The sequence below is a fragment of the Nerophis lumbriciformis genome, linkage group LG27 (genome assembly GCF_033978685.3).
Source record: "Nerophis lumbriciformis linkage group LG27, RoL_Nlum_v2.1, whole genome shotgun sequence".
In the NCBI taxonomy this organism is placed as follows: Eukaryota; Metazoa; Chordata; class Actinopteri; order Syngnathiformes; family Syngnathidae; genus Nerophis; species Nerophis lumbriciformis.
In genome coordinates this window covers 27,881,886-27,907,500 of record NC_084574.2, presented here as the reverse complement: position 1 = coordinate 27,907,500, position 25,615 = coordinate 27,881,886, and the positions used below count along the sequence as shown (strand labels likewise).

At 39.6% G+C, this 25,615-nt stretch overlaps 1 protein-coding gene across 3 annotated transcripts in view; it reads right to left on the bottom strand.

The window, feature by feature from the left end:
- myh11a (myosin, heavy chain 11a, smooth muscle) overlaps nt 1-25,390 on the bottom strand; it is a 44,482-nt gene extending 19,092 nt beyond the window's left edge. Inside the window, exons 1-16 of one of the 3 annotated variants that reach the window (XM_061988250.2) lie at nt 25,022-25,390; nt 24,755-24,911; nt 16,681-16,708; nt 8,087-8,186; nt 7,933-7,956; nt 3,857-3,949; nt 3,692-3,755; nt 2,608-2,706; nt 2,271-2,414; nt 1,696-1,791; nt 1,443-1,561; nt 1,196-1,348; nt 934-1,107; nt 698-871; nt 488-602; nt 166-359 (exon numbers count right to left, since the gene is read on the bottom strand). In XM_061988250.2, the coding sequence (XP_061844234.1) occupies nt 166-359; nt 488-602; nt 698-871; nt 934-1,107; nt 1,196-1,348; nt 1,443-1,561; nt 1,696-1,791; nt 2,271-2,414; nt 2,608-2,706; nt 3,692-3,755; nt 3,857-3,949; nt 7,933-7,956; nt 8,087-8,186; nt 16,681-16,708; nt 24,755-24,911; nt 25,022-25,363 (2,076 nt within the window). In that variant the 5' untranslated portion in view covers nt 25,364-25,390. Of the gene's footprint in view, nt 1-165; nt 360-487; nt 603-697; nt 872-933; nt 1,108-1,195; nt 1,349-1,442; nt 1,562-1,695; nt 1,792-2,270; nt 2,415-2,607; nt 2,707-3,691; nt 3,756-3,856; nt 3,950-7,932; nt 7,960-8,086; nt 8,187-16,680; nt 16,709-24,754; nt 24,912-25,021 lie in introns of all 3 variants that reach the window. The other 2 variants (XM_072916402.1, XM_061988251.2) reach the window with 2 other exon arrangements.
- Between the last annotated feature and the right edge of the window lie 225 nt (nt 25,391-25,615).

The window sequence follows — 25,615 nt, the reverse complement described above, 5'->3', positions numbered from 1 at the left end:
TTTTTTATGGAGAAACTTGTTTCAATATACACACTTTTTTAATCACTAACCCTGTTCTAGATCCACTTAAATTTGTAAGTTGAGGTTCCACTGTATACGGTAATGACAAAAGAAGTGTGAAACCAGGTGTTGGAATGCTTGCTGTAAATGAGTTCACTTGTTTACCCTCTTCTCATGGTTTGGAATGATGCATCTGACAAAGTTGGGCTGGGTGTTGTGCAGTGTGGTCATGAGTTTGGCCAGGGACTCCTTGTAGAGCTGTCCTACTGTGCGGAACATTCCCTTTTTGGTCTTTGAGCCGCTGGGCATTGAGGTGTCGGACATCTTGGCGATGGTGTCGAGACCAACCACTCTGTCAGCTGAAGCACACAACTTATCAGACATTGACTCGCACACAATCTTGTGTGTGAAAGGTTTTAAACCTCATTTTAGAACCAAAACAGCTAAAATAAGAATTTGGCAAAAGCAGGTCTGTCAGTGATCTCACCATCTTTCCAGAGGTCTTGCACAAACAAGCTGGATGAGTTGTTAAGCAGTGAAGTGACATTGTCGTTCAGAGGGTCCATGTTCTTTGTCAGCCAGGATGTGGCGTTATAGTCCACCTAGGTGCAAACAGTGTTGGTTTAATTCACATGTTTTAGCCATCAAAAAAGCAACTAAGCCCAAATGATATCTCTACTTATTCACTGATCCTCACCTTTCCAGCATAGTGAAGTATGGAAAACTCTGTCTTGTCTTTCAGCTGTTTTGGTTTAGTAAATTTAACATGGTTTCCTTGAGTGTTCATGAGTTTCTCCACGAATGAGATATCTGTGGCTTTGGGGAACCAACACTCTTCATCCAGCAAGGCCAGAATGCCTGGAGGGTTGTTCTGCAAACATATGTGGAGATTAATACGCATGACAATGTTGTCATTGTGTTAGCGGCGCTCACCGGCCTCTCAATGAGCTCAATGCAGGGCTGAAGGTCCAGACCGAAGTCAATGAAGTTCCACTCAATGCCTTCTCTCTGGTACTCCTCCTGCTCCAGGATGAACATTGTGTGATTGAAGAGCTGCTGGAGCCTCTCGTTAGTGTAATTGATGCAGAGTTGTTCGAAGGAGTTGTCCTGCAACAATTGTGAGAAAGAGCTGTTGAAGCGCATCAACCATGAAGTGTTCACCTCTTGACATCGCACATTAGAAGTCTGTCCATACTTCAAATATCTCAAAGCCAGCAATATCGAGGATTCCCAGAAAGGAGGCCCCCTGCCTTTTGGTCTTGTCCAGTGCTTTGTTGACGCGAGCCAGGAGCCAGCGGAACAGGCGTTCAAACACAGCCTTGGCCAGGGCTTCGATGGCAAAATCCGCCTTGGAAGCACAAAAACATGGTAAAAAAGACCCATAAACTAACAACATATCATTTATGTGTTCTTGTCTCATGATAATGCAAGTTGTGTAGTACCTGCTCCTTGGTTTGTGCCTTTTGAACAACCTCTCTGCCCACTTTGATTCGAGGCGTGAGGATGGCACGGGTGAAGTCTGTTACGTTGATACCCTGGAGGTGACACACCTTCTGAGCCGCTACAGGGAGAAAATATTTATGCATTATGATAACACCAGAATTGTTTGATTGTATTTCAATGTTCCCGTCTTTAATTCCTTCCTATGCAGTCCAATACAAGTATGAGCAAGTAAAGCGGGCAAAAACATCTCACCTGTGTTATCAGGCATGGTGGCCTGCTCCTGGTTCCTTTCTTTCTTAAACGCAATGTTTCCTAGCTGCATGACCGTGGAACACACCTTCAAGATATCTTAAACACAGTGACAGTATAGGTCATGTAATATTAGACAATTAACAAAAGCGCAAGTAAACAATACATACTGTACATTGTTACAATACACTCATCGGCACAATCAAATGACATCCAACACAAGAACTGCATGAAAAACATTACCTTTACAGTTTTGATTGACACTAGTTAGTTATACGTATTCATACTATAGATCCTGCACTGCATTACTGTAGAGTTGTTTCCTAAATAACGTATGCAAAATGTTACAAACCGCTTGCAAATCTACACTGCCAGCATACCACAAGGGTATACTATAAAAATCTTAACTCTATGACAGCGTCAACATTTATCATTTTGGTAAAGGCTGAATTTTCTTTAATTATATTGTGCAGGAGTTTGTACCAGCTGAATGAGACCCATCTGAACCACTGAACTATAGCCTCCTATCTCTTAGTATTTACATTAAACAAAAAGTAGATTAGTGTGATGACTTGTACCGATTCGCTCCTCATCTGTAATGCCCATGATGGTCATAGCTTCCATTGTCTCTTCATACATCTCATCATCCTGCTGGCCTGAGATCTGGACGTTGCCCGCACTTAGGAAGCGGTAATTACTGAAGGACTCCAAAAGTAGTTCCTCTGGAAAGAAATGACATGAGAAAAGGACGATCAATGGACCTTACCTTAACTTTGCATGATCACACAGATAAACATACCGGTAATACTTTAAGAAGTAGCAATGATATAAAGCAGTGCTTTTGTGTATGCAGCGTCTCTCCCAAAAGTACCATACATCTACCATTGGCATGTTTGAAATGCATTTTCATGGTACCTTTCAGTTTGTCTTTGGCACCAGCAATCATGTAGTAGAAGATATGGAAGGCTCTCTCTGTCTTTGCCTGTCTGATACAACGAGACTTCTCCAGAAGGTCTGAAAACCCAGCAGTTAAAGAACACAAACACTCTCTGCTCATTTCAAGGACGATTATCTGCGGTCTGTGACGAGTTCATTGCCATGTTTTTCTATAGTCCACGTCATGACCCCACTGTGTTAATAAGATGTACTGAGACATACAGTAGGTGGTGGGTAGGTGTGTTAGACTCATTTTAGCTCAGGGGCCGCATGGAGGAAAATCTGTGCACACGCGGGCCGGACTATTAAAATCATGGCATTAAAACTAAAAAATAAAGACAACTTCAAATGGTTTTCTTTGCCTTACTTTGGCAAAAAATAGAACAAACACATTCTGAAAGTATTACAATAAAAATATAGAAAAAAATACCGGCAGCGGTAAAGTTTAGAGCCATGAAGGAAAGAAGAAAGTGAATGAATGCTTTTAACTGAATAAATTTACATATGCATACAAATTTGTTTTCTTTTGTATAATTGTTTTTAATGAATTACGTAACAGTTATGACAACTTTTTTCCAAAACACAATATAGAATGTGAGATACTGTATAACAGGATCTGCGATGAGGTGGCGACTTCTCCAGGGTGTATCCCGCCTTCCGCCCGAGTGCAACTGAGATAGGCTCCAGCACCCCCCACGACCCCAAAAGGGACAAGCGGTAGAAAATGGATGGGATGGATGGATATAACAGGACAATTCAAACATTTATCATTTGTTTTCAAAACGGTTACAAAGAAGTGGGACCCCAAAAATTTACTGTGGGACCCTATTTTTATGACTTGATGGGGTCCCTGGGGTCCCATTTTGAAAATTCCTAGCGCCAACACTGATGGAATATTGGTGCGTGCAAAACAGCAGCTTGCGGCTGTGGCTTGCGGGCCGGTTCTAATACTAATCAAATATCATCCTGGGGGCCATAGATAATTCATTGATTTAGACACCCCTGCAGTAGAGGGACCATAGTTGCCATCACATTTGAACTTGGGTGTGCTAATTAAGGATACAAGTCTCAATATTGGCTCCAACAATGTAGCCAGTCACATCAAAGTTGATACGGATGAATTTTCCCTGTGAGAGACATTAAAACATGGTTGTGCACTAAAATGTACAATGGTATATCCTGAAACATGATATTAAATGAGTCACATAACAAAAATAAAAACACTTACAAATCGTGAGGAGTTGTCATTTTTGATGGTCTTAGCATTTCCAAAGGCCTCTAAGATGGGATTGGCCTGTAGGAGCTGCTTCTCCAGCTCTCCCTGGTGACAACAACATAGTTACACACTTGATGGCCATTAAAGTGAGATGCAGAAATGCCAGAACATACTAAAAAAAAAAAAAAAAAAAAAAAAATGTCAAGAGGAAAAACACAAAGACTGAAAAAGTTGGAAACAACACTGTTACAAATGGATCTAAGACTACCTGCAGCGACATCATCAGGATTCCAGAAAATGATGTAACACAGACATCTGACATGAAAACATGAGGCAAATGAGGGGAAGTTGATATATAAACTTATAAGCAGATTGAAGGGAGAGGTCATGTTGATTCAGCTGACACTGTAATAATGTTATCAGCACATTGCTTCTGAGGAATCGTTCAAATCTTTCCGTTTATATGTGGCTTTTGATCCACAAAAAGGAGGAGGGAGGAGGTTTGCGCTCTGCGTGATTTCTCACTCTGTGGGGGCTCGCACGTGCAACCAGGTGATTGACGGAAAATGAGGCGGACACCTCATCAATGTGCATTGAGCTAATCCACCTTATCAAAGTGGTCTGTGTCAATGACTCTGCTTCTGCAAAACCCAGTAAATGCGCTGTAAATGAGTCTGGCGTTAACAACTACAGCCTGGTTAAAAAGAGTGGAGCTATAATAGTCATAAGGCATTGCTGTTGAAAGAAAACAGAGAAGATACAGACCGGCTGATGTAGTGAAGATCAGAGCTATCAAAGCAGAAAGGATTGGTCTGTTCATTTTAGCTGCTTGAAAGACGCTGAAGAGAAGAGAAAGATGAGAAATAGAGCACAGAAAGGTAACAAGGAAATAGCAAGGGTTTGTTTTTGGTATCGAAATGGAAATATGTAAGGAGGCAGAAGAGTAGCAAGTGAGTCAAACTGAGGGAGAGAGCAAAGGAACATTAGACGTAATTAGGTCCATCATCAACATTTACAAGTAAACGGATATAATACACTCACCAGCCACGACAGCAGTCAATCTGCACAATTTAATTAAAACCGATATTGAAGCGATTTCAAAAATTACAGCCCATTTTAAGGGTGTCCAAACTTTTTCCACCAAGGACCGCATACTGAAAAGTCAAGGCAATTGGGGGCCATTTTGCTACCATTTTATTCTGCAAAAAAAAAAAAAAAAAGCTAAAAAACAGACCGTAGTCCCTCGCTTCACTCTATCACACATTTTTTTGGTATTATTTTTAGAGCGTAGTTTACGGACATTTGGTCTAAATTAAACATACTGTATACAAGCATAATTTTTTTCCCAAGCAGCTACAATATACTTGAAATATAACTGGCCACTAGATTACACCAAATCAATTAGTGCGCTGTTCAATATTGGGGCCACCATTTGGCTCGGCCCCAGGCAGCATTACAATATTGGATTAAAAGGGTGTAAAGGTGACTTTATGGGTGTTAGTTTATATCTAGAGGGCTCTAATTATGTTAAAACATATTTAGAAAGTTTGAAAGGCAGGTTTTTATGCTCCTAGCTATGAAAATATTTGATTTATAATGAATAATTCCTACTTTACGAAAAGTAATTGACCACGGTCAAGTCTGGAACCAATAACAGCAATAAATTAGGGTTTACTGTATTTCCATTTAAAACTAAACTTTGGGTCAGCTTTGTGGTAAAAGCGTATTATTAGTATCAGCATTTACTAATAATATGCATCAACATTTTTCTTACATTTTATTGTTTGATTGTATTTAACAATATGCTGTGGGCCGCAAATGGCCACCGGGCTACACTTTGGACAACCATGCCTTAGATCACGAACACATATTTTTCTACATATATTGGTCAAATAATACCTTTTCTGACAGAGTCGCAGCACAGTTGTTTGTCTGCAGCATCCTGGGGATGCTGGTAATCCTCCAAAAAAGATACCGTATCTTCTGGACTAAAAGTCGCTACTTTTCCCCCAGACTTTGAACCCTGCGGCTTATAAAATGGTGCTGCTAATTTATGGATTTTTCCTCAGTAACATTCATAATGTCTTATAATCAGCATGTATGGCACCATCTTTTGGACAGGTTTGCTCCCAGCAGATGGTGCAGTTTGAAAATGTATTTCCTGTTTCGTTCCTTGAACGGGAAGTATATTTTCATAGTGTTTCTACTTGAAAGGATTCTTCATTCATCACTCAAAGCGACATTTGTAAGCTTTACAATATAATGATAACAATTCATACTTACTAAACCATTCCATGTATGATGTGTTGTGTGATGAGTGTTTTCATGCATATTTACATGTGCTATTGTAAAGTAATCAAGCAAGCGTTGTTAGCATTAGCAAATATGCTAACACATTTACACGTGTCTGTGTTAGTATTATTAACTTACAATAGCATTTTTTTGCACGTTTTAGTTTTGTAAATTCACCAAAACGTCACCGTGGAGTTTATGAGTCTGTTTAGCTGATTGGAGAGCTCGCTTCCGCAACTAGTGGGTCCATGACTTTGGTTTTGTTTGATCAGCTGTTTTACTGTTGTGTGACAGGCACCGCTTGGAAACACTCACAAAATATTTTGTGAGTGTTTATCATATATCTGCGGTTTATAATCCGGTGCGGCTAATATATGTAAAAATATTTATTTCTTCTAAAATTTGGTGGCTACAGCTCCAATACCGGTGCGCTCTATAGCTCAGAAAATACAGAATTTTGTGGAGAAACAACAATAAATATGTATACCATTTGAATTAACATTCTTATTTTGCAAGTGTCAAATGTCTTCTCGGATTGTTGCTGTACTCTTTGTCAATGGATATTTGTGATAAGCTCTTAGGTTGATGAGCGCCACGGAGATCACACATCAAATGTTGTTACCATTGAGTGTATAATACTGCAGTGCAGCTTAGGCTCAGGTTAAAAAAAGGATGGCTGGGAAGTGAGTTATAACAAAACCACAAAACTAACTAACCCTAACCCTAAAAGCATTAGGTCAGAATAATTACTCCCCTGGGAACATTGGGACAAATAGCAGGAGAACGAGGACGAGGAGAAGGGCATGCTCACACTGTGCATACTAATCTGTGAGAGACTATTTCACTGCAGTGGGTTGATGTTGTCCCCACTAGCAGTGAAAGGGTGTTCATTGAAGATGTTTGACACCATACTCAACATGGTACACCAGCAACGCGATAGACGCCCATCGCTGAGCATTCTGCAGGTTTGAAAGGTGACTAAGTACTACACTCAAAGTTTGATATAACGCGGTCCAATATAACAACATGTTTATATAACGTGATCGTGCCATGGCCCTAGAATTTTTACCCTTTTTTTTTTTTACCACCACAGTCAATTGCGCTGATTTTCACCAAATTATCGCATATTTACAAACTTACAGTCATGTCTTGAGTTGGTTTACAACATGCGATTTCACTGCTACAATAAGATTTTCTTTTTGTTTGCCTTTGAGTTCCAGTTAGCTGGAATGAAACAAGCATTCTTACCTGCAAGCTGCTTCCTGCCGTCTTTTGCATCCTGGTTGATAGGACCTTCGCCAACATGCGACCAGATTGTAACACTTTCACAGTAAATCTTCATGAAAGTCTTAAAAATGTATGTACTACTGGTGGATAGTGCTCGACCCATTCTGTGACGTTGGGAGCACAATACACAATTTACGTCACGGCACGTGTGGGCACTATCCCCCAAGCAGGTTTAGGCAGCTGGGAAACAGCGCATAACATAAAATAAAGATTTCTATAAAATGCGATCTTGTAAATAACGCATTCGGTATTTTATGGACCTCAACAGCCGCGTTATATCAAACTTTGAGTGTACCATCATGCATATTCACTCTCATTGGGTAACACAGAGAAGACTACCGTTAGAGGGGAACACTTTCTACCATAAGGATTTAAACCTTAGTGTTGAAAAATGAATATTCAAATAGTTCTTTTTTTTCATGTAAGTGACACTAGCTTCATGCACTTTGAAACCTTAAAGAAGAAACAACACACACAAAAACACACTTCAGGCATTCCCCTTTACTCACGTAGGCCAACTGTGATCCTGATTGCTGCTATTTGGAGGAAATGTCGATATAGAGAATTAAATTGGGCACTTTGCTAAATAAATTAGGAGTGAGGGAGCTGGCTGACAGACCCTTATTCTTTATGAAAAGGTATTCTATTTGCATGCATACTTACAGCACTGCTGTCCTTCTTGCCTTTGTGTGACGAGGCCACAACAGCCAGATACTGGATGACCTTTTTGGTGTTCTCTGTCTTGCCAGCACCCGACTCCCCGCTGAGGAGGAGAATGTTGTCAAGGTAAAACAGTAAAGATGATCAAAGAGAGTTGGCTCACAATAAACCAACAAAACCATCCCGAGACGAGCCGTAAAAACTACCTTGAAGCAATTTACTGCATAAATGTGACGTTTTCTAACAGAAGCACAAGCTCATCCTTTTTTCTTCATAAAATGTGGCCTGTGCTCTTGGATCTGAGTTGAACGATCCCAGGGCAGAACAACTCAAAGTCTTGGGTCCATAAAAGGCATGGGAGGCACTCTCTGTTAGGGCTTCGCAGCTCAGAGATGATTCAATCTATTTTATCCTGTTCTTTTCTGGCAAGGACCCACGACATCCAGGCTCCACTGTAAGCAGTTGGAAGTGTGGAAACGATTCCAATTGGGCTTTTAGATGTGTTTGGTCCATCTAACTGACTGTAAGTGACGTGCATGTTCTGCTCACTGTCACCTTAGCAAACACTCGCTGTTCATAAAATTAGGTAGATCAGAACGATCTCATCGCATTCAATACAAGAGCTGTATCGATAATTCAATGAGTCAATAAGACTCCGCTCGGATGGAGACTAATGAACTTGAATTCCAACTCTTTCATCAAGCCTTTGTACCGCTCTCAGTAAATGTTACTGTAATGAAGAAGTTGGTGATTATTAGTCAGTGAACATTAAAAGGGACCTATTACCGTATTTTTCGGAGTATAAGTCGCTCCGGAGTATAAGTCGCACTGGCCGAAAATGCATAATAAAGAAGGAAAAAACATAAATAAGTCGCACGGGAGTATAAGTCGCATTTTCTGGGGGAAATTTATTTGATAAAACCCAACACCAAGAAAAGACATTTGAAAGGCAATTTAAAATAAATAAAGAATAGAGAACAACAGGCTGAATAAGTGTACGTTATATGACGCATAAATAACCAACTGAGAACGTGCCTGGTATGTTAACGTAACATATTATGGTAAGAGTCATTCAAATAACTATAACATATAGAACATGCTATACGTTTACCAAACAATCTGTCACTCCTAATCGCTAAATCCGATGAAATCTTTTACGTCTAGTCTCTTACGTGAATGAGCTAAATAATATTATTTGATATTTTACGGTAATCTGTTAATAATTTCACACATAAGTCGCTCCTGAGTATAAGTCGCACCCCCGGCCAAACTATGAAAAAAACTGCGACTTATAGTCCGAAAAATACAGTATGCAAAACCAACTTTTCTTAAGTATTAGTACCTGTTTTTGCGTATTTGAAAACTGCAAAAGTCCCACAAATTTGAGGCATGTCGGACATATTTATGAAACAATCCTGCCTTCCTGCATATTTCCTCCAAACAATCCGCAATTTGTGATTTGTGATTTTTCCATTGGTGACATCGGCAAATATCTCTATACATGGTAAAGTTTTACCAGAAGAGCATTGCGCGAGTTGTAGTCCGACGCTGTAGTCAAAAGTTCTTTCTTTTTCGTTATCTTCTTGTTGTGGTGCAGACTGGCTCGTACATGCACATGCATCCTCCGCTGTTGCTATTTCTAATACAAAGTAGCAAATAGCGATTCAAGAACTCCTTCATTCTGCACTACAGCATACAGCAATAGATGATATCTGTCTATTACCAGACCACTTCTATGTTAGCTACCTCTCTTTGTTTATAATGTATATTTTCTGCTGGATCTACTCTCTATTTTATGCTGCCCTTTTTTTTTTTGCTGCAGCTTTTACATATACTGTAATATTGTACATTGTAATTGGGATTTGTTATATATTGATAATATTATTATATGAAAATATAATATAAGTATATATTATATACTGTATATATGATATGTAAATATTACATATATATTATATTTTATATTGCTACTATGGTACATTTTTAGTCTACTTTATACCTTTTGTTTTCGCCCTCTTTTTGTGCCCTTGTGTGCATTATGCTTTCTATCCTTTGTAACTGAGCTACTGTGTGGAGCATCTTCCCTTGTGGATCAATAAAGTTTGTCTAAGACTAAGTCTAGTTTGAACTTATATCTGTCAGTAGACTCCATATGGAAGCGCTAAAAACTACAACATGGCTGAGGGGGAGAAGATGCAGTCGAAGTGGAGGCACGTAAATAAGACTGCCCACAAAACGGCACATCCTGAATAGATGGTCAGAAAGTGGTTCGAAGATGGTCTGTAAAACATAATCTGTGCAAAATTTGGACCAAAGAACTACCATTACAAGTTATGTAGACGACAAAGAAGTGTTTTAAGTGTAAAAAGAAAATCATAATGTGACCATTATGACCATCTCCAGAATACATTTAGAAGGCACTTTTCCTAAGCATAGATGTATAAAACCATGTCTGAAATCCCTGAATCACTCATTTAGTCCACAGTCAACACCATGAAATGTTAAAAATGTTTGTATGAGGTATGCTGTAGTGCCTCTTTAAAACGACGTTGGATCCTTATTGGGGAGAAAAACATCTGTGTTTTAAGAGAATTACAATTGCTCTAATGTTCAGAAATATTAATAGCTCGTTTTGCTTTAGTTGCATGGTTTTGTCACTGTGCTTTCCTGTTTCGATGTACTTTGCTGTCTGTTTTACAAAATAGTACCCAAATTAGATTCCCAAGTGACAACATACCATATAAAGAGGTGCAGTAAAAACAATACTGACAGTGAACATACAGCATGCGCACACACACACACACACACGCACGCACGCACACATCATACATGACATTCCATGTACTTCACCAGTAACATTTCTGCCATATAAGGCCTCAATTTGCCTGCTGAGCTTTAGAGCAGCCGTAGTTTTAACTGAAATGGTTATGTTGACTGTTGGGACACGAATGGGCTTGTGTTCAGCTCTCATGTCTCATATCACTTTCACTTTATCACTTTCAAATACTCCAATTTATACGTCACATACAGTATCTCACAAAAGGGAATACATCACTCAAATTACAGCAACCTTGAGGGACAAAACTATGGAAATTAAACTTGGCTAGAACTTAGGTGTAGTCAATGTACAGATTAGAAAGCAGTATAGTTTACCGTCCTCTCTTACTGTCATGATTGTATAAATAGCTGACAACACACGTGAGTACACCTCGCAGTGAAGAACATTGTGCCAAAAGTGGCAATATTTTTTATGTGAGCACCATTGTTATCTGGCACTGTACTGAATTTATGTTTCCCCACAATGAACCACAACACATTAGTGCTCATGCAACCCCAGACTTTTACACTACCCCCACTACACTTGACTGTGGGCAAGACGAGATAATTTTGCTACTCGCTTGTGATGTATGTTGATGTATTTTCAGTGGATAATACTGTATATGCCACTAAACACGCTGCACACTCACTACTCTAAAGTATAGCCACGTTTCACTTCAACAATATTGTCTCATGAGAACATGTTTGTTAAAATGTGAGGTGTATTCCTTTAAGATACTGTTGATGCCATCCACAAAGTCCCCCCACGCCCTGAGAAAAGTTACCCCTAAACCCCGCCACGAACACAACAATATACTATATTATATTACTTTATTATATAATCTTAAATACAAAAAGGTAAAAATAACAGGGAAAAAAGCAAGATAAATACATTAAATATAAATGAAATACAGTATATAAACACCAATTTAAAATGCACAAAGCCTTCATCACGGGATCTAATAACAGTGCTTAAAAAAATCCATGAAGAAAGTTAAAAAAAATACTCTATGGAGCATAAAAAAAGATTTCTGCAGTAAACGATTTCATGTTCGACATACGAGTTTTGTTTTGCATCATCCTAGTAACATCTGAACGGTTCTAGTTGATAACACACCAGTTTTGTACATAGAGAAACAGCGGACAATTAACATAATATGAATTTAAAGCTCACACTGTAGCAGATTTTTCAACCTGTGTTTTTCACCCTGTTCGCAACTGGCAGGTGGGAAGTGCAATCTAAAACTTTACTTTTTTAGCCTTCTTTGATGCGAAATCCTCAACTACATCAACTTACAAAATCTGTTGTGCAACTGTTGGATTGATGCTGTCTGATTATGCCAATTCCAGATAGACGCTCCTGTGACATCGAGGATCTCAAGTACGTTTTAATAAGCTTCTGTTTCGCCCGTCACGTTAGTCATGTTAATGACTGCACAGACTCACCCCCCCCCCCCCCCCCCCCCCCCCCCCACACACACACACACACACACATAAACCAATTAATTACATGCAGGTACATGGGTCTATTTTAATTTAGGAATGAAATACAACTTATTTTGAAGCAGTTTATGTTTTATGGCCTCACTGGCCTGGGATCAGATTATCCCCGCCCCATTGCCAAGTTTCCTCTTGAAGTTCCAGTGTTGCCAACTTGGCGACTTTGTCACTAAATCTGGTGACTTTCCAATCCTCTTGGCGACCTTTTTTTTGTAAACAGCTACTAGCGACAAATCTAGCGGCTTTTACCGGTGTTATTGGAAACGTTTTTGTGTTTTGGAGACTCTGAGGTGAAAGCACAAAGCAGGGTGCTGCCGTGATCCCTTCCCCTGTTCCAAAAGCACTCACAGGCTGGTGCAGCAGAGACCCTCACAGGGAAGGAATTGCAGCGGTTCGAGCAAATAATTTGCAGTCTGGACTTTTATGGTGCGTTACATTTGTAATGGGAACTCTATATAAAAACTAATACTAATGGAAATGTTTATTAATTTAGATTTTTTTTTTTTTGTGCGCACCCTTACATAGATTACCCCCTGAGCGGTCGCCCACATTGCCCATTGCAAAAACCGGCCCTGTCACACACATTATACATATAGACAACCATTTACCCCAAGAAATGTCTCTGAAAAGAGAGTGCAAGTTGAGGAAGTGGTCTGATCTGATCAAATCATTTACAACATCCTGGCATCACTGCTGCAATTTTAGAGTGGAGGACCCTGGAGGGCAACATTAGGAGAGCACTTCCTCTCGTCTTCGGAATGCCAAGAAGAGGTGTATTCATATTTTTTATTTAGGCTGCTCATTGGTTGTGAACAGAAGTTTGTGAGTTTTTAAATTTCTTTAATTTATAAATATATACCAATATTATTACAAATCAAAATATTCATGATTTTTGTGTTTTTCTTTATAAATGTTGATAAATTGTTGTATAATTGTTTTAAAACAATGCCAAAGCCTCAAATAATAGGGTTCAAGCATTTTTGCGCAAGCTTGCATGCAGTTTTGAATGCGTCTGTTCGCAGGGTTTTATAGTCTGGCTATGTTGTGATGTCACAGCGGGGGGAAGTACTTATTTGGACATTTGGTAAAGCTATAAACCAGACGGGGAGGAGCTCTGTATGAGGGAAGCTGAGTTTGAGGAAACACAAGAGAAGGTAGGATAATGTATTATTTTCATCCATTTGTGGTATGCGCATAATAACAACAGAGAGGTATACCTCAAGTTGTGACTGGGTTAATTGATATACCGGTACTGTTTTTCTACCGTTTCTTGAAAAAAAATATCAGTGAGGTTCAGCTTCAAGATATATGTTTAACAAATCATGATATTTTTGGAGAGGGTGGGGTGTGGTTTCATTTGCAATCTGGGAACGCCTCCACAAACATCTTGCGTACAGAATTGTTTGTCCATCCATCCATTTTCTACCGCTTGTTTGTCTCAGGATCGCTGGAGTCTATCCCAGCTGCACTTGGGCGTAAGGCTGTGTACACCCTGGACAACTCGTCACCTCATCGCAGGGCCAACACAGATAGACAGACAACGTTCACACTCACATTTACACACTAGGGCCAATTTCTATCCATCCATCCTTTTTCTACCAATTTATTGTTGCCAATCAGCCTATCCCCAGGTGCATGTTTTTGGAGGTGGGAGGAAGCCGGAGTACCCGGAGGAAACGGGGAGAACATGCAAACTCCACACAGAAAGACCCCGAGCCCGAGAATTGAACCCAGGACCTTTTTATTGTGAGGCACGAACATTGAACACTGTTTCACCGTGCTGCCTGTGTTTGTTTGTACAAACTCCACTTCCATGAGTTGGGAAATTGTGTTAGATGTAAATATAAAGGAATACAATGATTAGCAAATCCTTTTCAACCCATATTCAATTGAATGCACTACAAAGACAAGATATTTGATGTTCAAACTCATAAACTTTTTTTTTTTTTTGCAAATAATAATTAACTTAGAATTTCATGGCTGCAACACGTGCCAAAGTAGTTGGGAAAGGGCATGTTCAGCACTGTGTTACATCACCTTTTCTTTTAACAACACTCAATAAACGATTGGGAACTGAGGAAACTAATTGTTGAAGCTTTGAAAGTGGAATTCTTTCCCATTCTTTTTATATGTAGAGCTTCAGTCGTTCAACAGTCCGGGGTCTATGCTGTCGTATTTTACGCTTCATAATGCGCCACACATTTTTGATGTGAGACAGGTCTGGACTGCAGGCGGGCCAGGAAAGTACCCGCACTCTTTTTTTACAAAGCCACGCTGTTGTAACACGTGCTGAATGTGGCTTGGCATTGTCTTGCTGAAATAAGCAGGGGCGTCCATGAAAAATACGGCGCTTAGATGGCAGCATATGTTGTTCCAGAACCTGTATGTACCTTTCAGCATTAATGGTGCCTTCACAGATGTGTAAGTTACCCATGCCTTGGGCACTAATGCACCCCCATACCATCACAAATGCTGACTTTTGAACTTTGCGTCGATAACAGTCTGGATGGTTCGCTTCCCCTTTGGTCCGGATGACACGATGTCGATTATTTCCAAAAACAATTTGAAATGTGGACTCGTCAGACCACAGAACACTATTCCACTTTGCATGAGTCCATCTTAGATGATGTCGGGCCCAGAGAAGCCAGCGGCGTTTCTGGATGTTGTTGATAAATGGCTTTCGCTTTGCATGGTAGAGCTTTAACTTGCACTTACAGATGTAGCGACGAACTGTATTTAGTGACAGTGGTTTTCTGAAGTGTTCCCGAGCCCATGTGGTGATATCCTTTAGAGATTGATGTCGGTTTTTGATACAGTGCCGTCTGAGGGATCGAAGGTCACAACGTTGGTTTCCGGCCATGCCGCTTACATGGAGTGATTTCTCCAGATTCTCTGAACCTTTTGATGATATTATGGACCGTAGATGTTAAAATCCCTAAATATCTTGCAATTGCACTTTGAGAAACATTGTTCTTAAACTGTTTGACTATTTGCTCACACAGTTGTGGACAAAGGGGTGTACCTCGCCCCATAATTTCTTGTGAAAGACTGAGCATTTTTTGGGAAGCTGTTTTTATACCCAATCATGGCACCCACCTGTTCCCAATTAGCCTGCACACCTGTTGGATGTTCCAAATAAGTGTTTGATGAGCATTCCTCAACTTTATCAGTATTTATTGCCACCTTTCCCAACTTCTTTGTCACGTGTTGCTGGCATCAAATTCTAAAGTTAATGATTATTTGCAAAAAAAAAAATGTTTATCAGTTTGAACATCAAATATGTTGTCTTTGTAGCATATTCAACTGAATATGGGTTGAAAATGATTTGCAAATCATTGTATTCCGTTTAGATTTACATCTAACACAATTTCCCAACTCATATGGAAACTGGGTTTGTCGTAGTTTGTTAATATCAAAGCCATTGTGGTAGTGTACACAGGTAACATCACTACAACTTGTCATTGCACATATACTTACATGTTGAACCAGAATAAATGCTGAATAAATAAATAAGCCACGAGTGTGAATGTTGTCTGTCTATCTGTGTCGGCCCTGCGATGAGGTGGCGACTTGTCCAGGGTGTACCCCGCCTTCCGCCCGATTGTAGCTGAGATAGGCTCCAGCGCCCCCCGCGACCCCAAAGGGAATAAGCGGTAAAAAATGGATGGATGGATGAATAAACAGTACAAAATAGTCATTGACGAATAAAAACTTGGAAGAGGGAAATTAAATGACAATGGAATGAAATGATAAGACAATCTCAGACTAAAGACCAGACTATTACTGCTAGACAGCTTGTCTCTAGATGGTCAGTTCAGCTACCAACATTCTCAACAAACAGCTGAAACCAAATAAACAAATAAAACAAAGGCCAAACTTTAACGATGTTAATCTGGTTTTCCGATCAGTATGAAGGCCAAACTTCCTGACCACGACTCTGAGAGGAGAGCTTGACCTCAAGCCTTCTGGGAGCACTGCAATGGCTTTAGGGCATGACCATAGGGACACTATAAATATAAAAATAATAGCATTTTTCTGTATTTATTGACTAATTTAAACAGTTTGCGTCTATCCTGTTATGCCTAACAAACCCATTGTATTTAATTTTGCCCTTCTTTATTTGGGAGGGCAGAAAGAGGTCTCATTTGTTTAGCTTTGAAGTTATACAAACATTTTGTAAGTCTTCACAACGCACACCACAAACAAACACACTTAAAAAAAAGAATCATGAAAAAAACATCATGAGAGAGGGATTTTAAAAGTGAGATGTTTTCACTTACGTGCAGAGAATGGATTGGTCCTCACGATCTGTAGGCACAAAGACATTTTTAATTTAGAAACCATATTCATTACAGGTTTGGTTGTCCATTGGTTATGTCCCGTATGTTTGGCCTACAACTGCAACCACAGTGCAAAAACACTTTTTAGCAATCATTATTAGAATTATTTTAGAAATTATTAACAAGTTTAATTATTTTTACCGAATTTGAGGCCAGAAATTAAATAGCATATATACATGTATTAAATGAGGCAACCCCCCAAAGGAATTTCACGTTTTTTATTCACTGAGCATGAAAGACTGAGGCAAATATTCAGTAAATGGAATCCCTGCCAAGACAAGTGTTTTCATAGCTTAGTCGAAGCTTTGAGCCACTCTACTGCTCTCCCGTGTAACCTGCTTGGCACGGGTGCAATACAATGTGCACTATTAGTCACCACGTCATGAGCTATTCCACTATGGCACCGAAAAGATAAATTCCAAGGCATCTGTGCCTTAGTCTAATCTATCCTGACCTTAGATCTGTAGTATGCACTTAAATGTTGCGTCATGTATTTTCAATATATTAAGCACACGTTTGTCAAATGCACACCTTTTCTTGTGTGTATTCTGTAGTGTAGTGCTAACATCTGTGTGCCTTTGCTTGAAGAATATGCTATCAGTGTTGCCCACAGCACTGCAACCTATCTGTGGTGGTCGGTCAGGAGTGCGGCTGGAAGACATCATCTAATTTGCCTAATTGTCCATGAGTGAGCGTAATGTGCATGTCATTTTTGTGGACACTGGGAGCACATGGAACACATGGAAAGCAAAACAAATATGTTTAGAAACACAGTTGAATCCTAGTCGCTTCTCAGAAAATGAAAATCTAAAAGGGTGATGATGAATTAGGGATGTAACAATATGAAAATTTCACATCACGGTTATTGTGACCAAAATGATCACGGCTACCATTGTTACGGTACTGTCAAATGTGCTCAAAAAGTAATTAATGTTAATGTGACGTCATGTGGGTGACTTCCTGTTGTAGACACCTTGATGTATAAAATCAATCACTCGGTTAGAAGAAAAAACATAATGTAGGTTCAATGTGCACAATTTGATAACTTAATTAATCATTGGGATATGTCGTTTGTAATGAGGAAAGACGTTAATGCATCGTGTATTCATGTTAACATTTAAGCCTGCTAGTAATTAGTGCATTAGGTCGCTTCTCCAGCAGTATGACAGGCCCGTGAGTTTATCGAAGTGCGGTTATCAATCATGGTTTTACAATAATTTTAATTTCATAGTGTAAAAATATTACCGCAGTTTATCAATAATACTGTTAGTTGTAACATCCATACTCTAAATACTTTCGCTAGATATTGCTAACTTGGGAACAATGATCCCCTCTGCTATGTCTTCTTACGCTCTGGCAGACCAAATGCTTATGAGGTGTGTTAAGAAGCAGAGTTACGGCGTAATTTACTGTAAGGAGTTGTAACGGCTCGCTCCATTCACAGACTTTTACCATTTTAATGTGTTTATGAACGAGGGTGAACAAATTTATTACCCACACTCTTTGTGGTGGTATGTGAGCCGGGCTGCAAACAATTGTACAGGAAACACTGGCTCCAGGACAAGATGTCATCAAGTCTTGTTGTAGAGTAACCAAACACCTACACAGACAAAAATCTAAACTCCACAGTGTTTACGGTGCACAGCTGTGGCAGTAAATAAAGTACACTGGCCTCGGGTCTGCGGAAACCGAAAATATTTCATCTTATACATAAAGGGGAAAGAAGAGTCTGTTCTTTAATAAAAATAGGGGTGTTTGTATAAAAAATATTGTACAGAAAATTGAATTATAAATAAATAAAGTAATAATAATGTCAGATTAAAAACGCAACAATAAAAAAATTTTTTTTGGCACATCAACATTGTCATTAGTATGAGCAATTCAATTGATTTTGATTATGTTTATATCTGCTCATGAGAAAGATATTTGTTGGGTTTATTCGATCGTCCAAGCCACAGTTATCAAACTCAAAGCCAGGGGCCAGAGTTGGCCCGACACATAAATTTAAATGGCCTGCGAACGCCTGAAAAAATTATGCGTCAGTAAAATACCTTACATTTTCTTACTAGAGGTATTCGATTTTTTTCATTTTGACAGAATAAAATATATGTACTGCATGAAATTGCATAACTTTTAAACTTTAATATCTAATATTGAAACAAATATATTTATCAAACAACATTTTTGTGAAACTAAAAATAATTGCTTAAATATCTGCTAGATTTATGATTTCTAAGCAAATTGTACACTGTTAAATTGACAATAGATCTTAGGGTAAAATTGACACTGGTTTTATAGCATCTTACTGTAAATTGAAAAAACTAGTGAAGTGAATTATATTTATATAGTACTTTTCTCTAGCGCTACTACTGTTTTTTACGGTAATATTCTGTCGACGGTTAAAAACTGTCAGTTCAGTTGTCAGAATTTAAAAAAAACAGTGGTACTGTTTATTCATTAAAGTAATAAGTTGGAAAAATCACTGTAAATTTTACAGTAAAATGATGGTGCTAACCTGCCAGTTTTTTTTCCGTAAAAACCGTGGTACTGTTTTTCCATTTACCATGAAAACTCCCCACTGTGTATTTTACAGTAAAATCTTGGTGACTGAGTTGCCTTTTTTTTTTTTACTGTATTTTTTTACAGTGTACGTAAAAAATATACATGATAAATCAAATGCATAAGCAAATTCATATGTTATTTGCTGCTATAAGCGGCCCTCTGAGGGAAGCTATAACTGTGATTTGGCCCTCAATGACAACGAATTTGACACCCCTCGTGTAAGCAGAAGTTTTACAGATTCTGACTTTGTAACTGTTCAGTTATATCTCATATTATTATGACTTTATTTTCGTAACAATAATAGTTTATTTCATTGTAATTTATTTTTATTGTACAATGTTTATGTATTAACATATAATGTCAGTGGTATGTCTACTATGTTTGTGGATTAAGTTTCAGCAGGACTTTCCACATTTTTTGGAGTGCATGTTGTGCTTTTGTTGTGTTTTCTTCCACAATGCTTACTCTGACATGAGTATGCATCTGTACAAGGGACAAGGGACTCACTTTCCAGCCAATAGAACCATTTAGTAATGCTAAACGAGAGCTGTGGGTGAGGAAGAAGTGATTTTTAAGATGCACTTTAGCCCCTCTGAGTCACAATGAGTGCAAATCTATAAATGATTTGGTGCACTTTAGGAAGTGTAATAATTTTCTACAGGCTTGTTTGGCTTCACCCAGTTAAACTACGTCATTCTGATTTGTGTTTCCATTAACACTTCTTTATGCCGGCCGGGCTGGTCTACATCACATCAAAGATGTTGTGTCTTTCGAGTGAGGCCATATCAGTCTTCCAGTAGAATGTAGTGACGTCTTTGCAACTGTAGCTAACACAGGACAAACCTTCCCCCTCACACTCAAGCAAGCATGTGGCGAAAAACTACAATTTAGAAGGCAATCAGTTCGAAAGATGTTAGATTTACGTCTGCCATTTTGGGATAATAGGTTGTATAAATGTTACTGTTATTTGCACTTGAGCAAGAGTCATAATAAAAACAATAATTGAAATTGAAATATTGACACATTATTAAGGAAAGTACTCCGAAACTCAACCTAATATGCAAATGAAAGATACCCGTCTACATTCGATTGATACCTCACGACCACCATGGGCAAGACCAAAGAGCTGTCAATGCACCTCGGGGACAAGATTGTAGACCTGCACAAAGCTGGAATGGGCTACAAGACCATCAGCGAGAAACTCGGTGAGAAATAGGCAACTACTGGCGCAATAATTTTGAAAAGTAAGGAATATGTGATAGAAGTCAATTACTCTCGCTCTGGAGCTTCAGCCCACAATTAAAAGGGAGAAGCTGACGAATGATTTTGACTCAATTGGGACCACTGTTACCAAAAAAAACAACATTTTGTTTGTAATGGATTGAAATTCTACAGCAGGGGTCATTAACTGGTAGAGTCCGGACCCAGAAATTGTCCGATACAGCCCTGGTCCTACATTCACAGCTTTGATAGACTTTACGGTACTGGTTGAACAGATCAGCAAACCAACTGATCAACTGGATGTGTAGCCATAGTTAAGCCATCCCACATTATACTACTAAGTCAATCGATTCTGTGCATTCCAGGCGCTACACTTGGCAACTCTACATACAGAGACAGACAAAAGAGAAGTGGAGCAAGCCAGTTACACAGACCAGAGCTCAAATATTTTCTTTTATGCCTCCCCAGGAAAAAGAAAATATTTCACACCCCACCCACTCTTCACTGTGACTATAAATAGTATCATTTGTATATAAAATTGTTAAAATTATACCTCTGCATAACATTGTACGCTTATTAACATTAAAAGGAAACAACACACCGGTCCTTCCTTGTTTCCCACCGTGGTTGCAGTGAAGCCAAGTGCTCCATACACTTCATCGTATTCTGGTATGGCAAAAAAAAGGATATTCCTCGAGGTCACATACGCCCGCCCTTGGCACAGCACCGCGCCCCCCCAGGAGGGTCCGCCCCACTATTTGAGAAGGACTGCCTTAGCTTGAGGAAATATTCTCTATCTGGACCTATTTGTATTTTAGTAGAATTGTAGTTCTACAGAATCCACAAGGTACCCTTAAAGATAGCACATGTTCATGTGGGTGTGACATTTGCCAATGACCACCTTAATGACTCAGACAAGGCTGATTTATTGTAATATGGTCAGATGACACCAAAACTGAGCTCCACTGGACTACACATGTTTGAAGACCGAAAAATGCTTGCAGAACGTGAATTAGTACTGGAGAACTTATGTTTCCACTTCCATGTTTGACAGTGGAAATGGTCTTCCTGGTGACCTGGTCAGAGGTGGGTAGTAACATGCTACATGTACTCGATAACATTTACTTAAGTAACTTTTGGGATACATTTTTCTTGTTGGTGTATTTTAATGCAACATACTTCTTACTCTTGAGTATTTTCGTGAAGCCGAAACGTTACTTTTACTCCGTTACAATGAGTTTAATAACCATCGGTATACTTATTTATATCATCATTATATTAATTTTAATTCTTTTGACTACTGCTTGCGAAAACGTTTTAATTTGGGTTGGGAGAGCCACTTTTTCCAGCGGGCACTGTCACGTGACTCTGTTTCACCAATCCAACGTCAGCACTCTTATTGTTTAGCTCCATTTCACTAATCAAACAAAGCCTGGCAGTCACATGACTAAACTCCAAACGCACAATATAAAAAGTAACATGACATTTGAAGCAGCACAACTTTTCAATGTTTACTTACAAACTAGGAAAATAACATTTATATCCTGCACTGTCATCTGTGTCAGTAGAAATGTTCACGTTTCAGCAAGAATTCCACTTACAACTAGGGCTGCAACAACTAATCAATTATAAAAATAGTTGCCGATTAATTTAGTCATCGATTCGTTGTATCAATGCTATGCGCAGAGGCTTTTTTTAAATTTAAAATTGTATTTTTTATTTTTTAAATAAACCTTTATTTATAAACTGCAACATTTACAAACAGATGAGAAACAATAATCAAAATAAGTATGGTGTTTTTTTCCAATAAAATACTGGATAGGATAGAAATGTAGTTTGTCTCTTTTATCCGATTATTAATCGATTAATCAAAGTAATAATCGACAGATTAATCGATTATCAAATTAATCGTTAGTTGCAGCCCTACTTACAACTAGAGAAAATATGTTGTAAGTTATAAATGTTTTTTATATTTTAGCTGTGCATATGCAGACAACCCTGTTATTAGGTCATAAGTGATGTGCATCTTTAGTGGTACATGCCGTGGTAAAGTCTGTATATGTGCCTTTGCTAATGCCAATGTTTACTTTTGTAGGCACGACAAATCAACACAAAATTAGTACTTTGGCGCAATGTTCACGGACTCTATTATTTGGTTAGTACCCGTCGCAGGCCAGCGATGATGGTCGTGGACTCGTGGCTGAGGGAAGAGTTGTTTGATGTTGGATGCTAGAAAATGTCCGATGCGTTGCAGCGTTGATTTTTGTGCACATCATGCCATGCGCCTTTTCAAGACACGAGGGTGTAGTGTGCAGCCGTGCTCGGAGGGTGAGTGGCTGCGGTGTCGTGAGTGTCTGCGGTGTCGAGTGAAGTGAAGTAAATTATATTCATATAGCGCTTTTTCTCTAGTGACTCAAAGCGCTTTACATAGTGAAACCCAATATCTAAGTTACATTTAAACCAGTGTGGGTGGCACTGGGGGCAGGTGGGTAAAGTGTCTTGCCCAAGGACACAACGGCAGTGTCTAGGATGGTGGAAGCTGGGATCGAACCTGGAACCCTCAAGTTGCTGGCACGGCCACTCTACCAACCGAGCTATACTGCCCCGGTCAGAAACGAGGCGTGCGGGCGTGTTCAGGGGTTAAAAAATGCGTTCCTGTTGGCGGATCTGCTGACCACTCTCCGGGTGGCGGTGTCACTGGTGGTGGTGACTGCCTTTTGTCGTGGATAGGGCCTTGCATGGCAGCTCCCGCCAACAATGTGTGAATGGGTGTGTGAATGGGTGAATGTGGAAATAGTGTCAAAGCGCTTTGAGTACCTTGAAGGTAGAAAAGCACTATACAAGTATAACCCATTACCATTACCATATTAATATATATATTTTTTGTAATATTTTCGCGATCGACTGGTAGGGTCCCAAAGATCGACTGGTCAATCGCGATCGACGGGTTGGCGGCCCTGGCTCTAAAGCAATGGTACTCTTACTTGAGTACAACTTTTACTTCTTTCCCTACCTCTGGTCAGCATTTCTCTGCCTCCAAACATGTGAGGTCAGTTTGGTGACAATTAACTCCATTTTGGAGTCATCTTATCATGTCATACACTCCAAAGCCTTTACTGAATCATTCAGATCTTCATTGCCAAATTTTCAGAGGGGCCTATCTTCTTGAGCAGGATAATCTTACAAGCAAAGCAAAGCGTGTTACCACTGGTTTTCTGGGTGACTGTAGTTCCAACTGCATTGAGATCATTACCAATCTCCTATGGTATCATTCATGGCTGATCCTTCACTTTTCTCAGAATTACCCTTACCTTACATTAGTTCAAAGGTGCGGGTGATTGACTGTGCCATTGTATTTCTTCCAGTTTTAAAGGATCTAGCTTGGAGTTGTCTTAATCACCATGTAAAATTGCTTATGCTAAGCCGTAGCATGTCTATGGCAAATCCAATGTAAATTAGCATTGAGCTAGCGGATTTCGAGCGGAACCTTACTCCATCAGTACTTGCTTTGTTGGCATGGAAAATTGCAAAATTACCTAGAGGCAGTCCGACTGAGTTCGCTCAGAGTGCTGCTTGAGTGCTTGTTTGCCTGCCAAGCATTTGAGCCGGCCCAGTCTGCAACCGGACGTGACGTCACATGCGGTATCAAAATGTGGCACCATTTGATTTTAAATGAATTATTACCCGGTATTATCGATGGAATTCAGTTGGTGCCAAGAAAAGTACCGAGTTCAGTTCCTCTCAATTGCTGTGCCACAGATATAAAAATGCAGCTTTTACCTGAAGTTTGACAATTAATTTGTGTGCTTCATTTATAGTTGCTCTATTCTTTTTTTAAATACCAAATAGTTAAGCGTTTTAAGCAAATTAAGGAAGGGAGACGGAGGGGATAGGAAATACTTTACAGACCACCACTCCTCTCTCAACCCAGATGTCAACTCCTCAGAGAAAACTTCCTCACGTCAGCAAGAGATCCACTGGGCACGACCCCCTCGGCCCACCAGAAACAGATTCCATGGGAAAACGGCTCATTTGAAACCATACCACAGTCGAGCTAGCAAAGTTCCATTTACTGTAAGCATGGCTCTAGCACCAACACTACAAAACACTCACAAGCAGGTCATTACATTGACAAAACCACTGTTAGAAGTTACAAAGGGTCAACTGCTGAATAAATATTGGCATTGAAACATTTCAGCCAAGTGAGAAACCAGAAAATGCAAAACCATACCTTGCATCATGTTCCTGTAGGCGTTGTCGGTGATGGAGTAGATATGTGGGGGGACTTCATGACGCTTCTTCCCTTTGTACATGTCGATGATCTTCTCTGAGTAAATGGGCAACATCTTGTAGGGGTTCACCACCACACAGAACAGGCCAGAGTACGTCTAAATGTAGAGGCCATGAGAACGGAGATAGTATGACGAGAATGTTGGCACACCTTTATTTTCATAAATGTTTTATTACTTTAAATGGCATGTTTTTAATGCATACTTACATAAATAAGCCCTGAGAAGTACCTCTCACGGATATTGTGCAGCACTGAGGCTTCGTTCAGGCAGGTGAGCTCAGCCATGTCTTCCACCTTGCTGAACTTGGGCGGGTTCATCTTCTGAATGTCATCCTTGTTGACTGTCAACTTCTTGCCATTGTCAGCCACTTCCACCAGAACCTCCTCGCCGTGCTCTTCCTTGATGCTCGCAGCCTCAAAACCATGTCTCTCCGAGGGGATCCATACCAGCTTCTTGGCCGACCAGTCGGCCTGAGCCATTGGGCTGTTCAGGAAGTCCTTGTCAACAAAGAGGAACTTCTCGTCCTCGTTAGGGGCCTTCTTGGACATCTTTGGGTCGGGTGGGGGCTGGGGAAACTGTTGGAATAAATTAAAGAGTGTTACAGTAGACAAGGGATTCATATATATGGCCCCATTCCTGGGTGGATCTCCCGTGAGAGGAAGGTGGAGGGGTTAATCATTTTGCAATGCAGTCTGCTGAAAATAATGGAAAGCGTCACTCTAAATAGCAACTGACGCTGTGGTCAAAGTTGGAATTGCCGCAAAACACATTTAAAGATATTCAACACTCTACTGCCATCT